Source organism: Ostrea edulis, chromosome 10, assembly GCF_947568905.1.
Source record: "Ostrea edulis chromosome 10, xbOstEdul1.1, whole genome shotgun sequence".
Taxonomy (NCBI): domain Eukaryota; kingdom Metazoa; phylum Mollusca; class Bivalvia; order Ostreida; family Ostreidae; genus Ostrea; species Ostrea edulis.
The window spans coordinates 30,221,430-30,243,289 of NC_079173.1; the positions used below are offsets into that span (position 1 = coordinate 30,221,430).

General features: G+C 36.1%; 2 protein-coding genes across 2 annotated transcripts; one reads left to right on the top strand and one right to left on the bottom strand.

The window, feature by feature from the left end:
* On the bottom strand, positions 1-506 carry LOC130050692 (uncharacterized). The gene is made up of 2 exons (XM_056150917.1): positions 320-506; positions 1-158 (listed from the first exon to the last, which is right to left on the bottom strand). Exons 1-2 carry the CDS (start codon positions 504-506, stop codon positions 1-3), a joined length of 345 nt encoding a protein of 114 aa, XP_056006892.1.
* Positions 507-5,104: 4,598 nt separating this feature from the next.
* Positions 5,105-18,037, top strand: LOC125665748 (uncharacterized). Its single transcript, XM_056151095.1, has 9 exons — positions 5,105-5,234; positions 6,187-6,253; positions 8,405-8,532; positions 9,053-9,372; positions 10,298-10,455; positions 10,735-10,834; positions 15,224-15,389; positions 17,457-17,556; positions 17,748-18,037. The coding sequence occupies exons 1-9, from the start codon at positions 5,202-5,204 to the stop codon at positions 17,810-17,812; spliced, it is 1,137 nt and encodes a 378-aa protein (XP_056007070.1). The 5' UTR covers positions 5,105-5,201; the 3' UTR covers positions 17,813-18,037.
* The last annotated feature ends 3,823 nt before the right edge of the window (positions 18,038-21,860 follow it).

Genomic DNA, 21,860 nt, shown 5'->3' on the forward strand with positions numbered 1-21,860 from the left:
CTAGGTCCATGTGATACCCCTATTTGCTTTTGATGTTATCTCCTTCATTACCCAGTCAATGCACAGTGTGAAGAGTAGTGGTGAGGGCAGACATCCCTGTTTGACCCCGATACGTATGTAGAATTCCTCTGATAGTTGTGCCCCACAGATGACTTGGGCTGACAAAAATACATACAACACCTTAATGATGGCTATTAACTTGTCCGGGATTCCGTAGTGGCTGAGGATCTTTCATAGAGCTGGTCGGTTGATGCCATCGAAAGCCTTAATAAAGACGATGAAGTTTGTATATACTGGGGAATTCCATTCCATTCATTACTCTGCTCCACAATTTGTCTGAGGTTAAATATCTTGTCCGCACATGATCGACCTCTCCTAAAGCCGGTCTGCTCTTTCTTAAGTAGGGGATTTACACTGGATGATATTCTGTTCAAAATCACTCTACTTAGCACTTTGTTGGTAGTAGATAGCAGCATGATGCCTCTCCAGCTGTTGCAGTCCATCATGTCTCCTTTTTCGGAAGCTCTACAATGTGGCCCGTCTTCCAGCATGATGGTATTTCTTCTGTGTTCCAGATGCTTCCAAGTATCTTTGTTAACAGTTCTGGTGTAAGGTTCTCATCTGCCTTCAGTAGCTCTGCATTTATCTGATCTTTTCCCGGCGCTTTTCCGTTCTTTAGCCTTGCGATTGTTTTTCTGACTTCATTCAGCGTTGGTGGTTCACAGCTGATTGGTAATGTGTTTTCTGCTGATGTGATGTTTACTTCACTCTCTGGATCATTCATGTTGAGTATTTTCTCAAAGTGTTCTTTCCAGCGTTTCAAGATGCCCCCCTCCCCTCTTTTTCTATTTGGTTTCCTTGCTCGTCTTTGACTGGAAGGTTTGATGTTTGGAATTTTCCTGAAAGTCTTTTGGTCAGTTTGTAAAGAGCCCCCATATCTTGTTTGGCAGCTGCTGTTTCTGCTTCATTAGCAAGCTTTTCTGTATATCCTCTTTTATCCACTCGTGTGCTTCTAAAGAGGAGTTGTCGGTACTCCAAATTGTGGTTAATTATCGCAATATTTCGGCGAGCAAACTATTAGAATTAATTAGTATAAATATAAGAAAGACAAAATGTAAATAGTGTTGTGTACTTTGAAAAAAAATGAGATGTGTCCTTTAAGGGATCTTATACATCTTAACTTTAAATAAAACAAGCCACCCCATTTTGATTCTGTATCTGTTCGAATGTCTTAAAGGTTAACCTTGCAAGCATTGATTGATTGTTTGTTTTTCGTCCTGTCAAGAATATTTTACACATATTGAGCGGTTACCATTTGTAGGTGCAGTACCACTTTAGACCTATGCTTAACGCTCTGGGCCTTAGCAGTGAGGGTTTTTCAACGTGCCAACGCCTGCCGTGACACGGGAGAAAAGTTCTGTTTACAGGTTGCTTAGCTCTTATCTACACCGATAAAATCAGCTTTCACCGGAAGACGATGGACTTTCACCAGAACTACCATCATTAGGACGATGGCTCATTCCCCCTTATGAATAATTACATCGTGCGTTACGGAGAATATTTGCATGTTACTTCTATAAAACCGTGTTAAAAGCGATAACATAAATATAGCCATTACAATTCTAGAGTGAAAGGCAAACATAACGATTTTACATTGTGGTGAACTTGTATCTGATCATATATCTTAATTGGAAACACGTTATATGATTAAAGCTAACGTTTGTATCTCTTGTCGTGAAATTGTACATTGATCAGAAAAACGGCGTATCTCTATAGACATCGTTCTTTGTATCAACATATCCCTGTGACGTTTAGTGGAACAGTTAACACAATTAGGGCTTGTAGTGAGCGTTTTAGAAATAAATTATAACATTAAGTAACCTTGATCAAATCTTGTAAAATTCCCACAAGGAAGTGTTGCATCATACGTTAATAATTACATCATAGTAACTTTATGACATGGTGTTTTACTCGTATGAACCATGTTCATTCAAGTATTGATGGAATACTACATGGTGTGTTTTATGTTATGGGTCTGACGATCTGATGTATAATGGAAAGTACGAAACCAAGATCGCCATTGTTAGTACCTGTAAAAATCTATGATCAGATGGAAAATGAAATAAATTATTTGGGGGATAACAACCCTGGGACTGATCTAACAATATTAATAACAAAGTTATAACCTGTATTGATTGATCACAACAAAGCAATCGCACGTGAACATTTCCCTATGAACACTCTAGCAGATATTGTGACATGATTGCATAGATGCCAAGTTTTCTCCAATGTAGATTCAAATATTGTTTACCACCAGGTAAAGGTGGTGTGCTATTCTCAAAACACCATTTGGAATATAAAGATATATATGCATGTACATGAGTTTGAAGCGTATAGAAGATTTTAAGAGAGAAATGATCAAATATTTTGGATCAGTTCATGGCGTTTGTCTCCCTAGCTCCCTAAATTGAAATTGCTCCAAATTGCACTCATTCCCCTTAATGCACTTGTATGGTATGGAGGAGAGAACATGAGAGGGGCATATACATTATGAACGTCACTTTGTGCATTAAGGGAAAAGGTTGAATATTTATGTGACTAATGTCATTGTTGTATGACAGGTGAAGATAACGAACAGTGATCAATCTCATAACTCCTATAAGCAATACAAAATAGATAGTTGGGAAAACACGGACCCCTGGACACACCAGAGGTGGGACCAGGTGCCTAGGAGGAGTAAGCATCCCCTGTCGACGGGTCACACCCGCCGTGAGCCCAATATCATGATCAGGTAAGGGGTTATCCGTAGTCAAAATCAGTATATGATATAAAAGGAGTAACTGTTATGCTGAAGTAACAATAGGAAAGTGAATATACCCTTATAAATGAACAAAAGACTTCTCTTTGGTCCACTTTAAATTGTGGGAAAGTATTAGATCCCTGTGTCAGAACAATGTGAACATTATGAAATGATTATGAAGTATTGAACAGAATATATGAGGAGAATTGTTTACAAACTATATTACACCACCCACCCTCTTAGATCCACTATTTTGTTGTTGTTGTTGAAAATAATTGGATCCTTACGTCTCGACATTATGAACATCTACAAATGAAGCATTGTACAAAGGAAGGGAAACGTTAAAATATTTTGGACAAACAGATAGACAGACGAAAGCACCGCCAGACGGACAGAGAGTAAAAAAAAACAATATGTATCTCCCTGGGAGAGGGGAGACATAACTATTCACGCTATAAGTGTTCTTTTTCAAAACGTAATGGGTGTAATATACATTTGGCTGTGTATTCTATTTAGCGCCTTTGGCGGAACGCAGCTTCCGCTAAATCAAGTACATCGCTAAATGCCATCCGTAAATCTAGATGTTTAAAGTAATTCAGGAATGCGCTAAATCAAATCTACGCTAACTTGTTGAAAAAGCGATTTCCACCAAATATCGTACACGCCAAATATAATACGTTTACAGTAATGGAAAGTGAAGATAACGAACAGCGATCAATCTCATAACTCCTATAAGGAATACAAACTAAAGAGTTGGGCAAACACGGACCCCAGGATATACCAGAGGTGGGATCAGGTGATTAGGAGGAGTAAGCATCCCCTGTCGACCGGTCACACCCGCCGTGAGCCCTATGTCTTGATCAGGTAAACGGAGTAATCCATAGTCAAAATCAGTGTGCAAAGAACGGTCTAATGGAGTTATTTTACGAACTACTTTACTATCCCAAGTACGTGCTGTACATGATTTACAATTTACTAATTTTGAACTGATAAAGTGGTGAAATGAAATCGATTGTCACTTCATCACTGCATATAACATAAACATTACACAGATGCATCACTTTTGATTAAGTGAACAGACTTGTCAACATTTTCCATTAAGGGATTTTAAAATGTTTTGTACTCACTGAATTACTTGTCCTGCAAACCTCTAAATCTATTGACATTGCTGAGACTACAAAAGGCTCTGTGTAGCAATCTAGCAGTGGTAACAAGAACAAAAAAGTTATTGAATATTGTTTTACGTCCCCCCCCCCTTCTAGAATATTTCACTCATATGGAGACGTCACCACTGCCGGTGAAGGGCTGCAACATTTAGGCCTATGCTCGGCGCTTACCTCCTTTGAGCAGGAAGGGATCTTTATCGTGTCACACCTACTGTGATACGGGACCTCGTTTGTTCGGTTTCTTCCGAAGGACCGTCTCCTTTAGTCGCCTCTTACGACAAGTTAGGGTACTGAGGACCTATTCTAACCCGGATCCTCACGGGATCACAAAAAAAGTGAAGAAAAAATCTAGTTCGATAGTTCCACTTTATACAAGCACTGACGTACGTTGCCAATCAGCATGATCAAGAGTACCAAACATTATATTTCCTCCTATGAAGAAGTGAAGACAATAATCAGTGATCAAAGCTATAAATCCCATAAAGAATACCAAATTAAAACCAGAAAGGGGATCAGGTGCTTAGGAGAAGTAAGAATATCCTGTTGACAGGTGACACAATTGTGAGCCCTATATCTCGATAAGGTAAACGGAGTAATCCGTAGTCAAAACCAGTATGAAAAAAAGGTCTAACAATGGGTATGAAACAAGTCAGACAGCATTCGACCTAACCACTGGCTGGATTTGCAAATCAGATATTCATAATGACCATAGGATTTGCCATATGCCGACTTCAAACTTCAGACTGATCATTCGCAGAACATGCTCTCCCATATCGAATCAGTTGATACATAAATATCATATACAGGTGATAGTGAAATATTACTTCATAAATATCGGAAGTTGACGATGGAGAAGCTGATGTCATCTCGTTTGTCATAGAGCTGAGTTGTCAATTTGTTGTCAACATCTTTTTAATACATTGTGAATTTCTCGAGGATTCTTGTTGATATACTTGTGACATGTATCGTGTTCATAAACGGTCATTAAAAGTTTTTAAAAGCCACTTATTAAGCGCGCTTTATGTTAATGTTCTCAAGAATATAGTGAATTAGTGCATTTTATTTTCTACATTAGTTGCCTTGAAAAGATAAAGTTCTTGGATCTCCTGAATTTCTTTAGCACTCTTCAGTATTCAGTGTTTATTTAAGTTATCTGTCTACCTGTATGCATGTAACGGTTAAAAGGTTGCCCTGGTACTTCCTATCTGCAGTCCAAAAGCTGTACGGGAGCCAAAATGCTGCTGCTTAAGCTTGTTTTGTGTCTCTCGGTAAGAATTAAAGCATATACTTATATAGTTGTATAGTACATATATTTTATATAGTTGTATAGTGCATATTCAAGAAACGATGAAAAGCATTTGCAGGATAAGAACAAAGTAAGAGGAAGTTTCCGCATAGCAAATTTAAAGATTTTATGTTTGTTTTACGTACCTGTCAAAAATTGTTCATCCATTTTGAGACCTAAATTAGACTTCTGCTTAGCGCTTACGGCCGCAGCAGTGAGGGTTCTTTAACGTACTAACGCCTGCCACGTCACGGGACCTCCATTTTTAAGGTCATATCCGAAGTACCCGTGATTCTTACTTCTAAATGCCGAGCGTTTGGCAAAGAAACAATCACTACCTATTTTAACGTCTTAGGTTTGACGCCGATTACGAAGCGAATGTTCTACGACTGAGCTACCGCGACGAGTGGAAATGTTTAACAAATCTAGAATTGAAATACTAAAAGTAGATACCGAGTTATCTTCAAGCATATGGATATTGAAATTTATTTTCTTTCATTCCCCTAAATATTTAATCTAATAAATCATTCAGTCCACAGGAACTAGTGAATTTCTCAATTCTCATACACTAGTGATTTTCTAAATTATCATTCACTAGTGATTTTCTCAATGCTCATACAGTAGTTATTAGTACAGTCCCCACACACTAGTGATTTTCTCAATTCCCATAGAGTAATAATTTCTCAAATTCTCAAACACTAGTGATTTTCTCAATTCTCATACTTTAGTGATTTTTTTCTGTCTTTAGATATTAGTCTTAAGACAACAATGGTTTCCACAATTCTCATGCACTAGCAGTTTCTAAAGTGAATGGGTCTTGTGGTGCTTCTCAGTCGAAAGAAGCTTATGGTTTTCCTAATCCGCGACCGCTGTTGATTTTCGCAATTTTGATTATGCATGTAGAATATGCTTATAACTACCTTTTTCTAACACAGATTTATATTCAACAAACTTTCTCAAGCCAGTACTCCACAGATCAGCTGAGAAGTCTACTCAGTTACGGTAAGCTATTGCAAATCTCTACAGAACAGCTGAGATATCTAATGACTTACATAAGATATAACAAATCTCTGCAGAACAGCTGAGTAGTCTACTGACTTACATAAGATATTACAAATCTCAACAGAACAGCTGAGTAGTATACCGACTTACATAAGATATTACAAATCTCTACAGAACAGCTGAGAAGTATACTGACTTACGTAAGATATTACAAATTTCTACAGAACAGCTGAGTAATTTACTGACTTACGTAAGATCCATCTTACCAGTCTACTGAAATAACGAATACCATTGATGAAGACGGTGCCCTTTTTAATGTGGAATGCATATCATAATAACTGGAATACATATCTCGAAAGCATTTTTAAACTTTCACATTGTATATCATTAATATCACAGAATTATTGAACTTGTCGTATAACGGGTATTTTTCTGGTGTTGTCCACTTTTGTGGATAGGGAAATTTATGTATATTTACGCAAGCTGGGTGTAGAGTACCAATTATCATCGATATACATTTAGTAACTCCTTTACTTTATGGAAAAACGTATCTCAGTTTTTAGATTGATGACTTGGTCATTTCCTTGTCAAGTTTAGAAACTGAAAATTTAATATTGGCGTTTGCATCTATATCAGAGGTATGTATGATTTTAATGCTCTCTCAATTGTATCTATATAATGTTACGGATCGGAATACCCTTAAATAAACTCAGCAGTAATCAATTACTAAAATATTTAAAAATTTTAAACAAATCATTTGCATTCATTGAAAGAAAAATATATCAATAACAAAACACTAACTTATAATAAATATACGATATTAGTGACCGATGCTGATTTAATGCCGAGCTGAATTCCCACTTGAAATTGAATGTAAACTGTCACACACAAAAATTAAGTGCAAAATTCCCATATCTTATTCAATGCTTCCGAGTGCTTGTGCTAAATACCACAAAATTTACAGTGTATTCATACAAAAAAAGGAAGTTTTCAGACCTTTCGTTTCTAGAAGGCGCAGGTATGGCAAAACAAGTGTTACGTAATCTTTACATTGAAGTGCACATCGTTCTAAAAATAAAACATCTCAAATAGTGTCTAGGTCACAGGTCTAGGTGCCAATCAAGTACACAATTTTATAGCAGAAATAATGTAGCCCTCACTGATTTTTTTTTTTAACTCCTTAGGATCTCCGTAATGGTGCAAATGTGGGAGTGATTCACTCCCGCAACATTTGCGCTGATTCTAAACATTTCCTGACTTTCTTTACGTAAATAAAATGATTTTCTATGTTTCTTAGTCAATATATAAATTTACAACCTGCAACTTAAGATTTGTAAGGCTCTATTCTACCGTTTTCAACAATTTCGATAAATTCCAATTTCTCCATTCATATTTGTGCGCCATGTTTGATGTACTGAAGTTTCAACTTCCGATTGTCAAGTCATTTGCATATGCCATATAAGGTAGTATTTACATAAATAAACAAGTATGAAGGCGAAAGCTATTTCGTCGGTATTGAAAAGGTTTGAATTTAATATCAAGTTAAAAACCGAACAGCAGAGTGTAAATTCTTTCTGCAACAATATGATTTTCCTTTCTTTGTCGAAGTGGCTCGAGTATCTACATTTTCGCGCTGATTGTCAATGTTTAGGTTTTTCATTAGATCCACCTACGAGATCTCGCGATAACAAGCATGGCGGAGCAGACGAAGAATTTTGCATGCTGTACATTATATTTAATGAAAAACACCTTTATTAGACATGCCCGAGCACAAAGTTGGTACTCCTTTTGGTGTAAACAACATTTGGGACTATAACACAGAGTTTATTATCGGTTATTCATAAAATTATTTTGCACCATTACGGAGATCCTATGGAATTGTAGCCCTATCCCAAAAACGTCAGAATAAAAAAAATTGGATAGGGCTACATTATTGCAGCTAACAATTTTAATGTATCACACAATTAAGATAAGAATTAAGTGATACTGCCGGAAGTTCTCATACGATAGGTGGTTCGCGATAGTTGTTATTCGATGTGTCTGCACAAATTCCGTTATTAGAAGAGTAGTGTCGGAAAAAGATCATTCAATCCCTAGATACGACTCGTACTTTCTATTCAATATGGAATGATATAATCTCTTTTTCTCTAGATTGTTCCACCGATGGAAGTATTGAAGTCAGAGGTGTTCCGGATGGTTATACACTTACTGTGATCAGTACAAGCTGCACGGTATACCTCACCTCCCCTGGGGAATATAGCCTCCCCACTTATTGTAAGGTGAGAGGTCAAGTTCAAACGTCAAGGTAAGGTATCAATGCAAAAAGTGAAGGTAAGGAAACAAGGTATAAAATCTGTAAATGTATATTAAAGGTCACCGGGCAACTGTTGAAGGGACATGGACACAGTTTGAGATTAAACATTTTCAAATTTTATTTTTCCATTTTTAATGTTTAGAATGCTTCAATGAGGTATTACTAATAGTCAGCAAAAATTTGAATGTCAGTTGTCGAGATACAAGGGAGATACAGAGCTCACAATTCTTTGTTATGTAGACAAAGCTCGTGTCATGTGTTTGTTTACATAGGCTAAATATACTGGTAAAAGTTTTGTTTAAAACAGATTTTTCAAGTTACAAGTTACTACTTAAAACAATTAAATAGTTTTTAATGTTTCACACATCTTATTTTGTTTTAAACATAATATTTTCTATTGAGCAATCTATATGTAAACAAAAAAGTGGCACGAGCTTTGTTTACATAACTAGAAATTTTGAGTGTTGTATCGCCTATCTTTATAGATCTACGACTACTGGGGTTATAACCATGGTTACCCGTCTCGCCACTATAGAAGTTGGCGTGATACTACTACTTCGGGTTACTACCGCACCACCAGATACTGGTACAGCACCACCAGGTACTGGTACACTAGCACACAGCCATACTGGTACCAGTCGACTACCCTGGACTACTACGGTGAAGTTGACATCGCTGTGTCCCACGCAACACACAGTGGGATTATTGGTGGGAAGGATCACCACGAGTTTCGTTTAATCTGTGACGGTATTCACACTGAGGGAAAGTTATACAGGGTGTCCGATGCTGTGCGTGACGTCACCAAGTAAAGTTTACATTCTGAAATTAAAAATGTAGGAAAACATGGAGAATATTTAGATGTATACCGTAGTCGGCCGGGGGTGGGGTGGGGGGGGGGGGGGTAAGTGTTAACCGGGAGTTGGTGAATGAGCTTAAACCGAGACTGTGGTATACTAGAATATCTTAACCCATTGTATCATTCGGTATTACAGCAGACGACACACTCAATATCACCACAGATGTTAAAAAAGAGTAAAATTAAATGCTTATGTTTGCTTTTTCTCAATACTGCTTACTCCGTATCTGAAAATGACTTACCAGTAAAACCTGACTTTGCTTGCTCGATACTGGTTCCATACCACAAAGTGACTCTGTTTTACTGGTTGGTTCTTACTGAGAAACCATATGCAACATTTAGCAACAAATTCATATCCCGTGAGGATCCGGGTTAGAATAGGTATTCAGGGTTAGGATTGTCGAAAGAGGCGACTAAATGGGGCGGTCCTTCGGATGAGACCGCAAAAAAACCCAAAAAAAACGAGGTCCCATGTCACAGCAGGTGTGTCACGATAAAGATCCCTCCCTGCTCAAAGGCCACAAGCGACGATCATAGGCCTAACTTTTGCAGCCCTTCACCGGCAGTGAAACATTCTTGACTGGGACGTTACACAATATACAATCAATCAATTAAATACAAATGACGTCAAAATATAGTAAATCTATTCTAGTATGATAACAATTTTAAGGATAATTCTAAGGGGCACTTATCGTATTTATGGATTTAGGAGAGAGAGAGAGAGAGAGAGAGAGAGAGAGAGAGAGAGAGAGAGAGAGAGAATCTTCATTTTTAATAGAAGCTTACAAAAAAAATACCGAACCAACAACATTTTTATCATTGTTTGAATGGACGTGTTTGAGATTGATGCTTACGATATTTCATCACAATCTAGTCCTAGTGGTGCTCCACCTACCTTGTCATACAGACGGAGAAAACAGCTGCGTGCTGGCTACTACAATTACCCGAGTCTGCGCATAACGGACGAAAGGGGACGAGATGTTGACTACACCCACTCCGGACAGCTGATGTACCTCCTTGTGTCCTCCAACGGTGACTAAACATAATTTCAATCAAAATTCCATGCATGAATATTTGAAGAAACATGAAAGACAACGACATCCAAAGTTGTTTATAAATGATCCAATCTGCTCTTCCATTTTATACAGTGCATTGTATATAAAGAAAGACTTCCATTGTTATCAAGTCAGTCATGCTCATCAACATGTTTATTGCTGATGGAAACGTTACAAATTTACGTACTTTTGAGCATTATGTAGAGTCACGTGATTTTTTTTTTATCTGAGATGAAAATTGTGTTTCTATACCTAGATCCTCGCTATGTCATTCGTCCCGAGAACTGCTCCGCGCAGGATGGGTACTGGTGGAGCTCCAATCGAAATATTGAACTTTTCAATGTCCACCATTCCGGGTTGGTTGATATTTCATATTTTTGTGAAGCATTATACATTGTAGCCAAGAAAGCTTGATCCTTATACAGGTACATGGACCTTTATTCAATCAACCATTTTTTAAATTGACTGTAAGTTATGTACAAGCAACAATCGACATATTTAGATAATGCCTAAGCAGCCAGCGATATATGTAGATAATACCTAAATAATCAGCGATATATGTAGATAATGCCTAAATAATCAGCGATATATGTATAGATAATGTCTAAATAATCAGCGATATATGTAGATAATGCCTAAATATTCAGCGATATATATAGATAATGCCTAAATAATCAGTGACATATATATAGATAATGCCTAAGCAACCAGCGATATATGTAGATAATGTCTAAATAATCAGCGATATATGTAGATAATGCCTGAATAATCAGTGATATATGTAGATAATGTTTGAATAATCAGTGATATATGTGTAGATAATGTGTAAATAATCAGCGATATATGTAGATAATGTGTAAATAATCAGTGATATATGTATAGATAATGCCTAAATAATCAGCGATATATGTAGATAATGCCTAAATAATCAGCGATATATGTAGATAATGTCTAAATAATCAGCGATATATGTAGATAATGCCTAAATAATCAGCGATATATGTAGATAATGTCTAAATAATCAGCGATATATGTATATAATATCTAAATAATCAGCGATATATGTAGATAATGCCTATATAATCAGCGATATAGTAGATAATGCCTAAATAATCAGCGATATATGTATATAATGTCTAAATAATCAGCGACATATGTAGATAATGCCTAAGTAATCCGCGACATATGTAGATAATGTCTATGCAATGCTCAGATTTTTTACACATACAATGATTTATATCTATTTACTCAAAGACAATTCTATAGCTTGTAAAACTCATTTTGCCGCATAAAGGCAGATACCTGTTCATTTTCAAATACACAGCTGTAGCTAATTTTCAGAGACATTATTTGATGAGATAAACATGCTTGTATCCTCATGTAGAAAACGATTTAAAGTTTGATTATGTTTTAAAGATTATATTAAAGGGGCATTAGCTGTAGACTAGGACGTAAAAATGTTTTCTGGACCGTGATTAAAATGCTGCAATGTCTTGTTAAAATGAAGAAAAATAAATATGAGAGTGAAAAGGGACCCTAATCGATTGTTATAAAAAGTATTTAGAAATCCCCCTGCATTGAATTATTTACTTCCATTCAATATGTTATAGCCAGTGTTTCTCTACAAACAAAAGAAATTTCTGAAATGTCAAAATACAACAAAAGATTGCATGATGTATTAATTTTAAAATGTCATTGGTGATTTATAAGTACGGTAAAGCTGTTTCAGTCATTTTCTTGTCAATCGGCAAATCTGATTTTGACAGCTCATGTTCCTTTGATAATGATTAGGTGTTATCTATCAGTGTCTTTCACCTATAACTTATCAAAATCCATTCTATTTCTTTTATTCATATCCTTGATTAGAAACTACAGAGCTGGAATTAGGTCAAATTGACTGGTGGGTTTTCTTTCGTATTCATGAAATTAAGACAAATATTTTCATGAATTCATGTATGATATATCGTTTTTATATATTGCAGAAGGTTAAAAACTGGGTAAGAATAAATTAAACCAGTTTTAACTTAAGCGGAACTGTAGATAAAACCCAGAATACATAATTTAGGAAGTGGTCCCCAGAACTTTCTAAAATTTAATAACTAGTTTCAATTACAAAATACCTAACATGCTATGTCTTTCTTTTTAGAAGAAAATGCTATTTCTAGGATTATGTCCGTGGAGTTGGAAGAGAAACTAATATCGCTGTAGTAGCGATATGTATAAAATAGTCTAAAGATTTATAGAATTTTTGTTCCTTCATTTTAAAATTAATCTTATAATATATTACCATCAAAATCACTTTTGAGAAATTGTCCGAGTGAAATTGTCCAAGTTAATTCAAAAGAAATGTAGAACCTGTTTTATAAGTACTTATGCTTTGATAATCTGGTGCAGCAAGCAACATTAAAATAACATAGTACACCAAAGATGGACATAGAAGATATGCACAATAATGAAAAAGTGAAGACAACGAACAGTGATCAATCTCATAACTCCTATAAAGGTGAAAATAACGAACAGTGATCAATCTCATAACTCCTATAAAGGTGAAGATAGCGAACAGTGATCAATCTCATAACTCCTATAAAGGTGAAGATAACGAACAGTGATCAATCTCATAACTCCTATAAAGGTGAAGATAACAAACAGTGATGAATCTCATAACTCCTATAAAGGTGAAGATAACGAACAGTGATCAATCTCGTAACTCCTATAAAGGTGAAGATAACGAACAGTGATCAATCTCATAACTCCTATAAAGGTGAAGATAACGAACACCGATCAATCTCATAACTCCTATAAAGGTGAAGATAACGAACAGTGATCAATCTCGTAACTCCTATAAAGGTGAAGATAACGAACAGTGATCAATCTCATAACTCCTAAAAAGGTGAAGATAACGAACACTGATCAATCTCACACCTCTTATAAAGGTGAAGATAACAAACAGTGATCAATCTCATAACTCCTATAAAGGTGAAGATAACGAACAGTGATCAATCTCACACCTCTTATAAAGGTGAAGATAACGACCAGTGATCAATCTCATAACTCCTAAAAAGGTGAAGATAACGAACACTGATCAATCTCATAACACCTATAAAGGTGAAGATAACGAACAGTGATCAATCTCATAACTCCTATAAAGGTGAAGATAACGACCAGTGATCAATCTGATAACTCCTAAAAAGGTGAAGATAACAAACAGTGATCAATCTCATAACACCTATAAGAAATAAAAATTAAGAGAAGGACAAACACGGAATCCCGGACACACCAGAAGTAGGATCAGGTGCTGGTGTGCCCAGGGCTCCGTGTTTGCCCAACTATCTACTTTGTATTGCTTATAAGAGTTATGAGATTGATCACTGGCGGTAACTTCGCCTTTCATCCATATGATATTGATTACTGTTAGATATCTTCACTTTTTCATTCGTCATTGAACGCGTCGAGATAAATACTTTTGAGTCGAATTCAATGTTAAACTCATAATTAATCAATAAAACGATGCTTGTTGTACTTACTAATATCGATCAAAAGAAAATATTACCTCAGAATTCGATAACAGAAACACACAATTGCAGTCAACCGAATTTTCGTTGTCATTTGAGCGTGACTGAAAACAAAGCTCGGCAGCTTGTTAAAATGTTTTCATAAGGCTATTTATGTGATGAAAGAAACCATAAAATCGATATTAATAAGTACAAGAAGCAGCGTTTTATTGATTAATTATGAGTTTAACATTGAATTTGGCTCGCAACTATTTAAAATCTGCCCGAGAATGCCGCCTCCAACTGAATTTTCAGTTTACGTAATGGCGCCGGTTCTGACATTTTCCTAGCACGGTAAATATCAAAATCATAAAAAAGCCAGGAAAACGTCAGATTTTTCGGACTAGGTTTTTTAGTGTGTTTTTTGTTTGTTTCAGGGTAAGTTCAAGGTCACGATTTTTTCATACATGACCTTGAACTTCAATTAGAGCAAACGTTAGCTATATAAACTAGTGTTTTATTACAAATTCAAAATAAATTTGCGCTTCATAAACTCTCTGTATGGATATATGTTTGTACTTATGCCGAGAAAACCCAGCAGAATAAGCCTTCATAAGTTCCATCCTTGTTACACGAGAGGAAGTCTTTATTTTTTCCTCTGTAGAACCATTTAACATGGGGATCCTTACGTGTCAAGTTACGAAGTTGTTCCCCCGTGATTTAAAGTAAAATCAAGTGGATAAAAAGATCATTAAGGTGAACATTTGATCTTAGTCTCGCTTTTATAAAAAGGATGGATAGTATATAAGTTAATGGTGTACCTAACTTAAAGTGAAAGTTAAACTGAAGCTTAAAGTGTCCATAGATTAAATAACGAAACCGAAGGAAGATATCAACGTTATCAAACATAGACAGCACGCTATCTTAAAACACTATCCAGTTTTTCGACTTATGGAAAGTATCTGATTTGGCTGCGGATTATTCCGTTTACCTGATCAAAATATAGGGCTCACGCCGGGTGTGACCGTTCGACAGGGGATGCTTACTCCTCCTAGGCACCTGACCCCACCTCGGGTACATATATGTCCAGGGGTCCGTTTTGCCCTACTCTTAGTTTTGTGTTCTTTATGGGAGTTTTGGGATTGATCGCTGTTCATTGTTTTCACCTTTTCAAAACGAATTGCTCATTTTTATCTGACATGTACATGTTTTGGATCTTGTGATAGATATTGATTCATCAAAACTCTGTTTCAGGTGCTTGTTAGAACCGTACTTAATGGAGATGTTTACATCTATTGGTCATGGTCAGAGCAGTGTACGGGCACCTGTCTACTCCTTCCACTTTACCGGCGGAAGTGATTATGTCAGCTTTATATGCAACGTTCGGATCTGCAGCAAATCGTCATCCAATTGTGATCTGGTAAAATAAAAAAATTCATAAAGTTACAATAGGCTCGTGGGCTACACGGTAAGCTGAAACATGATTTTCCCTTTGCATGTAATAACAATAATAATAGAAGTAAGTTGTGAATAAACCTGAATATTTACATTTCCAATGATTTACCTTCGATATCTTTACCAATTGAAATGATAGTCCTTTCCTCATGAACGTGAAGGGGGCCTCCGTGGCCGAGTGGTTAGAGCATTGCGCTCAAAATCACACGGCCTCTCACCTCTGCCGGCGCGGGTTCGAATCCCGTTCGCGCCGGTAAGTGAGAAAGTTTCCCATTTTACTTTCGGAAGGTCGGTGGTCTCTTCCCAGGTACATTGTATCTGGGTTCTCTCTTCCACCAATAAAAACTGGGCGCCACCAGATAACTGAAAAATTGTTGAGTGTGGCAGAAAACATCAAAACAAACACACAAACATGAACGTGAACAATGTTCTTGTGAATCTTGATAAATGTAGCACGACTATTTCAACGTGGGAATACTCCGATAAAAATGAAAGTAAAATGTAAATACAAAGGATAAATGAAAGGCAAAGATAACGAACAGTGATCAATCTCATAACTCCTATAAGCAATACAAAATAGATAGTTGGGAAACCACGGACCCCTGGATACACCAGAGGTGGGATCAGGTGCCTAGGAGGGGTAAGCATCCCCTGTTATTTTTGAAAATACATGAGAGCATGAAGAGCAATCCCTCACGCCAACATGATTTTCATGCATCATTAAATATGCTGATGTAAAGCGTCGCAGTTCATGCCCTTGTGTATTTTCAAAAATGAAATATGTTTTTAATAATACTACATGTGTATATACATGTATGTATTATGATGAAGCGTTCTATACGTTTAGCTAACCGGCTAACTGGTAATTATATAGCCTGGTTTCGAATTTACTATTTAAGAAAGGCACAGAACTCTAAATATAGGGTACCCATGTTCGCCGATGAAAATATGATATACCAAATGGTATAAAATTCCGTTCTATATTCTAATATATCCATACACAATCAATCTATATTAAAATTGTAAAACCGTCTGCACTTTCACTTATCACAGCCATTTTGACTGGTTTCGAAATTTACCCGAAAAGGATGAAAGGGCTTAAAACTATTTAGAGACACTAGTATTAATTTTGATCAATAATAATTCAATACAGTGCATAAATGATGCTAATAAGATTATATCTTATAATAATACGCTGCTCTTATTATGTCTATTAGTATCCAAAAACCACATTAAGACAGGTGTTTGACCATTTATAATAATGAAGGCAATTTGGGTAATTAGCGACAATGGTCAAAATGGTTGTGATAGTGAAAGTGAGTAATCCATAGTCAAAATCAGTTCGTAAAGAATTGTCTAACAATTGGTATGAATCATGTCAGAGAACATTTTACCTAACAAAAGGTTATGTTTGCAAATACGTCAGATCACCATAACGACCATGAAATTTCCAAAATGTGGGCCGACTTCGAGCGAGACTGTAGAAAACCCTGTAACATCTATTCATTTCTTTACTGCTTGTTTTGGTTTACAATTTGACCATACACATAACACGATTTCGTGTATCGAATCAGTTGAGAGACATAAATGCTATATGCTGGTTATGACGAACGAAGATAGGAAGTTGACCACGGAGAAGTTGAAATCATCTCGTTTGTTATCAAGTTACTATCTTATTAGTTTGCCGTTAATGTCATTACCCAATAAAATATCAAAATATGAAGTAAAATGATCTAACGAAAACGAGATAAGTGGTATATATAATTTGAAAACTGAAGTGAGAAAGGTTTTGGAACAAAGTCTGTAAAATACAATCAAGATAACGATATGGTTTGTCCTGCTGTACATAACTGTACGTATTGTACCTGTTGACGTACCTGTAGGTTATATGAAATATAGGTTGTTTTCCAAAGGAGAACCCAAAAGGGCACTTAAGACTGTATCCCACGACCTGTATTTCAGTTAATGTCAGTATTTTGGGATTTTATCACATCATTAGAATTAACACTCACGAGTTATACCCCAATTTCAGAGTATCTGTAAATCTAAGAGAGCGTCACGTGATGTAAGCGAGGAGGGAGTACATACCCAGGAGGAACTGTCTGTGTCTGTTCGAGTAGGACCTGCATCAGGTAACTGTTTTAAATGTAAACCATACGCAGATCCAGAAATTTCCAGAGATTTCAACCAATACTATACTTTTAAAATTTAGTATGAAATTGCATAGAAATAAATAGGACTTGGTCCAAAACTCCGACCCCTTTAGAATCCCGCCTTGCAAACAGCCTATAATGAAGTGCTGTATTTTCATATTTAATTTTAGGAGGAAGAAAGCTGCTTTGGTCGCCCATGCTGGTAGCTCTTCTTGTGTTTGTAAGCCATTTCTGATAACACGGAAGTGACTGTTAATGAGGAATTGTATATGTATCAGGCATGTTTTTTTTTTAAATCGGAATATATAATAAACACTGTGATAAAACAAACGATCCTTGTAATATTTACACATACATAAAACTATTAAAAGTCAATTCAACTGTGCTTAATTAACCACAACAGCAACTGCACAGTTTTAAAATCTAACGTTGGAACGGAATAAAAACATAATAAAATTAATCTTTCTTCATTTTTGGCCGGTTTGCACAACGTGTACATCAGGCTTATAGAATGGTGAATGGTGGGTGGGTGTCCCTGTAATAGGGTGCCTACTTTGTTTAATCAACTCCTTTCACACCTCTATCTTGACATTCCACAAACTTTGTACGGTTGTTATGGACAGATTGAAGATAAGAATGTGTATTTTTGAAAGTTATCAGACATTTTTCGAAAAATTTACATGTAGTTGAACTTTGTCATTCTTAAGCATGTCTTGAATAGACGGTAACTCTTTTTCTAATCAGCTCCTCTTACATCATTTATTTGACACCCTTCAGGCTATGTACAGTTGTTATGGGAGCATTGGACATGTATATGTGTCTTTTTTGGATGAGATCGGACATTCTTTGAAAAATGTACATTGTTGAACTTTCTCATTTTAAGCATGGTACCTACTTAATGTAACCCAAACCACCACAATATGCCTGTATATGAAAAAGAGGGAGGCGCTTAAGATTACAAAGACATGTTTCTTGTCTTTCTTTATCTAAACGATTGTTCACATACAACTTGCAAAATTGTATCCATATCTTCTTAAACTTCTCAAGTTACCGTTAAAAAAGTACCTGCTTCTTAAAAGAGTTGCTCAGTGAAAGGTGAGTCACAATTAAATGTATGAACGAATTGACTCAGACGTGCGTCATGGTCTACTGGAAACTTTTCTTGTTAAAAAAGTAACTGTTTCTTAAAAGAGTTGCTCAGTGAAAGGTGAGTCACAATTAAATGTATGAACGAATTGACTCAGACGTGCGTCATGGTCTACTGGAAACTTTTCTTGTTAAAAAAGTAACTGTTTCTTAAAAGAGTTGCTCAGTGAAAGGTATTGCCGAGTCACAATTAAATGTATGAACGAATTGACTCAGACGTGCGCCATGGCCTACTGTAAACGTTTCTTTGAAGTTCCATTGTATGGGAACCTACGAAAATGAGCTCAATGGCCTTTCGAAGGAACCCAACTTCAATCCTGAGTGGAAATGAAAAATTCATCAGTTTTTGTACTATTCATAGCTACAATTTTTAAAAGGACGTTCGAAAAAGGTAAGTGCTTGGAAATTGCCTTTACATTCTATAGCCTTTAGTTTCGTCATGGGAGGAAGAAAGAGTTGACTAGTGACATATTCAGTCTCACTTTGAATCCAATTGGAGCCCTGGCAGGATTGATCTTAGGACTGAAACCCTTTCAAGTTCTTGAAATTCCCCGGATGTATAAAGTCTTAGATTTAGCAAATAAAAGTGAAAAGCAAGTTATATATTTCATAGAGATTGAATGTTGCTTACATGTAGTGCAATTTTTCACTCTTGGTATAATTGTCCTTGGTTTAACAGATATATGGCTTGTGTTCCATAGATAAACAACAGTACACATTAAAGCGCAACACATTTTGCAAACACCTGCACAATTTATTCCGCAGACTTTATAGGAGTTACGATATGAAATACGAGCAGTATTTTCCTAATAAGAATATACATGTATATGCATATCCCCACCAACGAACCGCACTTGAAACATTACATTGTACCACATCAAAGTTATCCTATCTGGTACTTTTTAACTAGGGATTTCAAAACATTCTCTCACTAGAGGGCGCGTTACACAAGCTTCATTTATACCTCTACCAACGCTTGGAATCACGTGACAATATAATCACATGATATGAACAACCGTTCTCGTTTCCTTTCCCTTTAAAGGTTCTGGCAACATGTAAGGCGAAAATAACGAACAGTGATCAATCTCAAACTCCTATACGCAATACAAAATAGACAGTTGGGCAAACACGGACCCCTGGACACACCAGGGGTGAGATCAAGTGCCTAGGAGGAGTAAGCATCCCCCGTTGCTGTGATACATCAGACTCTTTTCATGGGCCACTGGCACTTTGATAAGTACATATTTACCATTTAGCTGTTTGTCTCTTTTTCTACAAATTTTGTCGTATTTTTTACAGCCTTTCTTACTTTTGATTACATGTTTACATTTAAATCTCCACCACGTGAATGTCCTACTTTCGTACACATACTACGAAGTAGTTTCAAATTTAGGATAAGAAAATGGCGATTTTAAACAATATACAGTAAGTATCATTTTAATTGCACCAAAAACATTTCATAATGTGACTAGATATTTAGTCCAAAACAAATATGTTGGATATTAGAAACTTTTACAAGATTTCTGTAAAAAGCCGTTGACAGAGGTGTAGTGCGAGTAGCTGTCTGGGTAGAGAGTGATGTCAAAACTGTCAATAATTCATATTCGAATATTCAGTAAAAAAATGATCATGTACAAAATAAGTCATAAGTCTTGATTTATGCATTGCACCGCTATGTGAAAGTTAAACCTCAGACTTCGTTAGAGAGACACTGTACAATATATATTCAATACTTGATATAAATGTATTGACTGTTAAAAATTACAGATAAAGCATAATAGGGGAAGTTTGATCGAAGCGCCAAATGAAGAATCCAATTCATGAATTAATCGCCTAACAAGCAGCAAGAAAGCTAACTCCTACAGAAGTAACTACTTGTCAATGAAGCGTTATTAATAGTGTTTGACACAGCGTATTGAATGATTAAACAAACGCATTTATAGGTCTTTGACATTTTCTCTTATTAACTAGTTTTCCAATAATGATTATAATTATTAGATTGCAATTGACAAATACGAAATAAACAAATAAAGAATAGATCTGTTTTGAAATTGAACCCTTTAACCACACCACAATACAGACTGGATATATAAACATACAAGTAATTAAATTATCAGGTAAATTTAGTTTTGTTTAGACAGATTATTTTGTCAACAAGTGAACTCGACAGTCTATTTCTAAGTTTTGTGTTTAGAAGCCCAGCCGAAGAAAAAAATATCTCAGAAGGAACTGATGTTGCTGGAACATGCACAGAAATTTCTAGGCGGGTTCAGACAGGACGAGCTATTTATCTTCATTTCGCCACCATAACAGGGGATCCTCGTTCCTTGGAAACATTCGCTTGTGTAATTTTCCAGCTCATTCTTCCTTGTTGGATTTTCCTTTTCGGGCGAGAACTGAGCAAGGTAGTTGATTCTGCTGGGATTTAGAGACCATTCTGGTGGTTCGAGATCATCGTTAGGGACAGGAATAGAGTCACCAAGAGGAATAACATCCACAGGGTACTCTATTTCGCACATGACAACTTTCTTTTGTTCCTTGGAGAGAAAGTATAAAGATTTGTACTTTGAATCCAGGAATACATGTTTAACCGAAAATTCATATTCGAATATCAACTCATCATATATTCGAATATTCGTTGGCGTCCCTATTATTAACACATGGTACATTCAATGGGGGAAGGGGTAGAGGTAAGATCGATTCTTCAATTGAAAGATCCACTTTCTACTCATTAAGTTTCAGGCAGAAAAACATGGGGCACAACCTTCAGACAAAAGGGGCACTTTGCTGGCAACTTTTCTTTTTAAACATAATTGAAAAATGAGGTGAAAGGAGGGTTACTGTAAGTGTTGATGTTTGGTAAATGTATATCATTTTATCTCTTTTCATAGTATTAAAGAAAATTATAAGCTATAATTTGTTCTTTACTTCCATGAATGAAAACCTATCCCAAGAGTCGATTTCAAACACATGTCCCTGGTATTGACGCCCTCGTAATATTAATGTAAGTATGCAATGGGATATTCTAGTGAGAGGACTTGCACACAATGTAGGCTAGACAGATAAAATCAGTTTTAAGAACATCAATTTGAAAAAAATGAAAGTCTACTTTTCATGTAGACATGTGGCGTACTGTC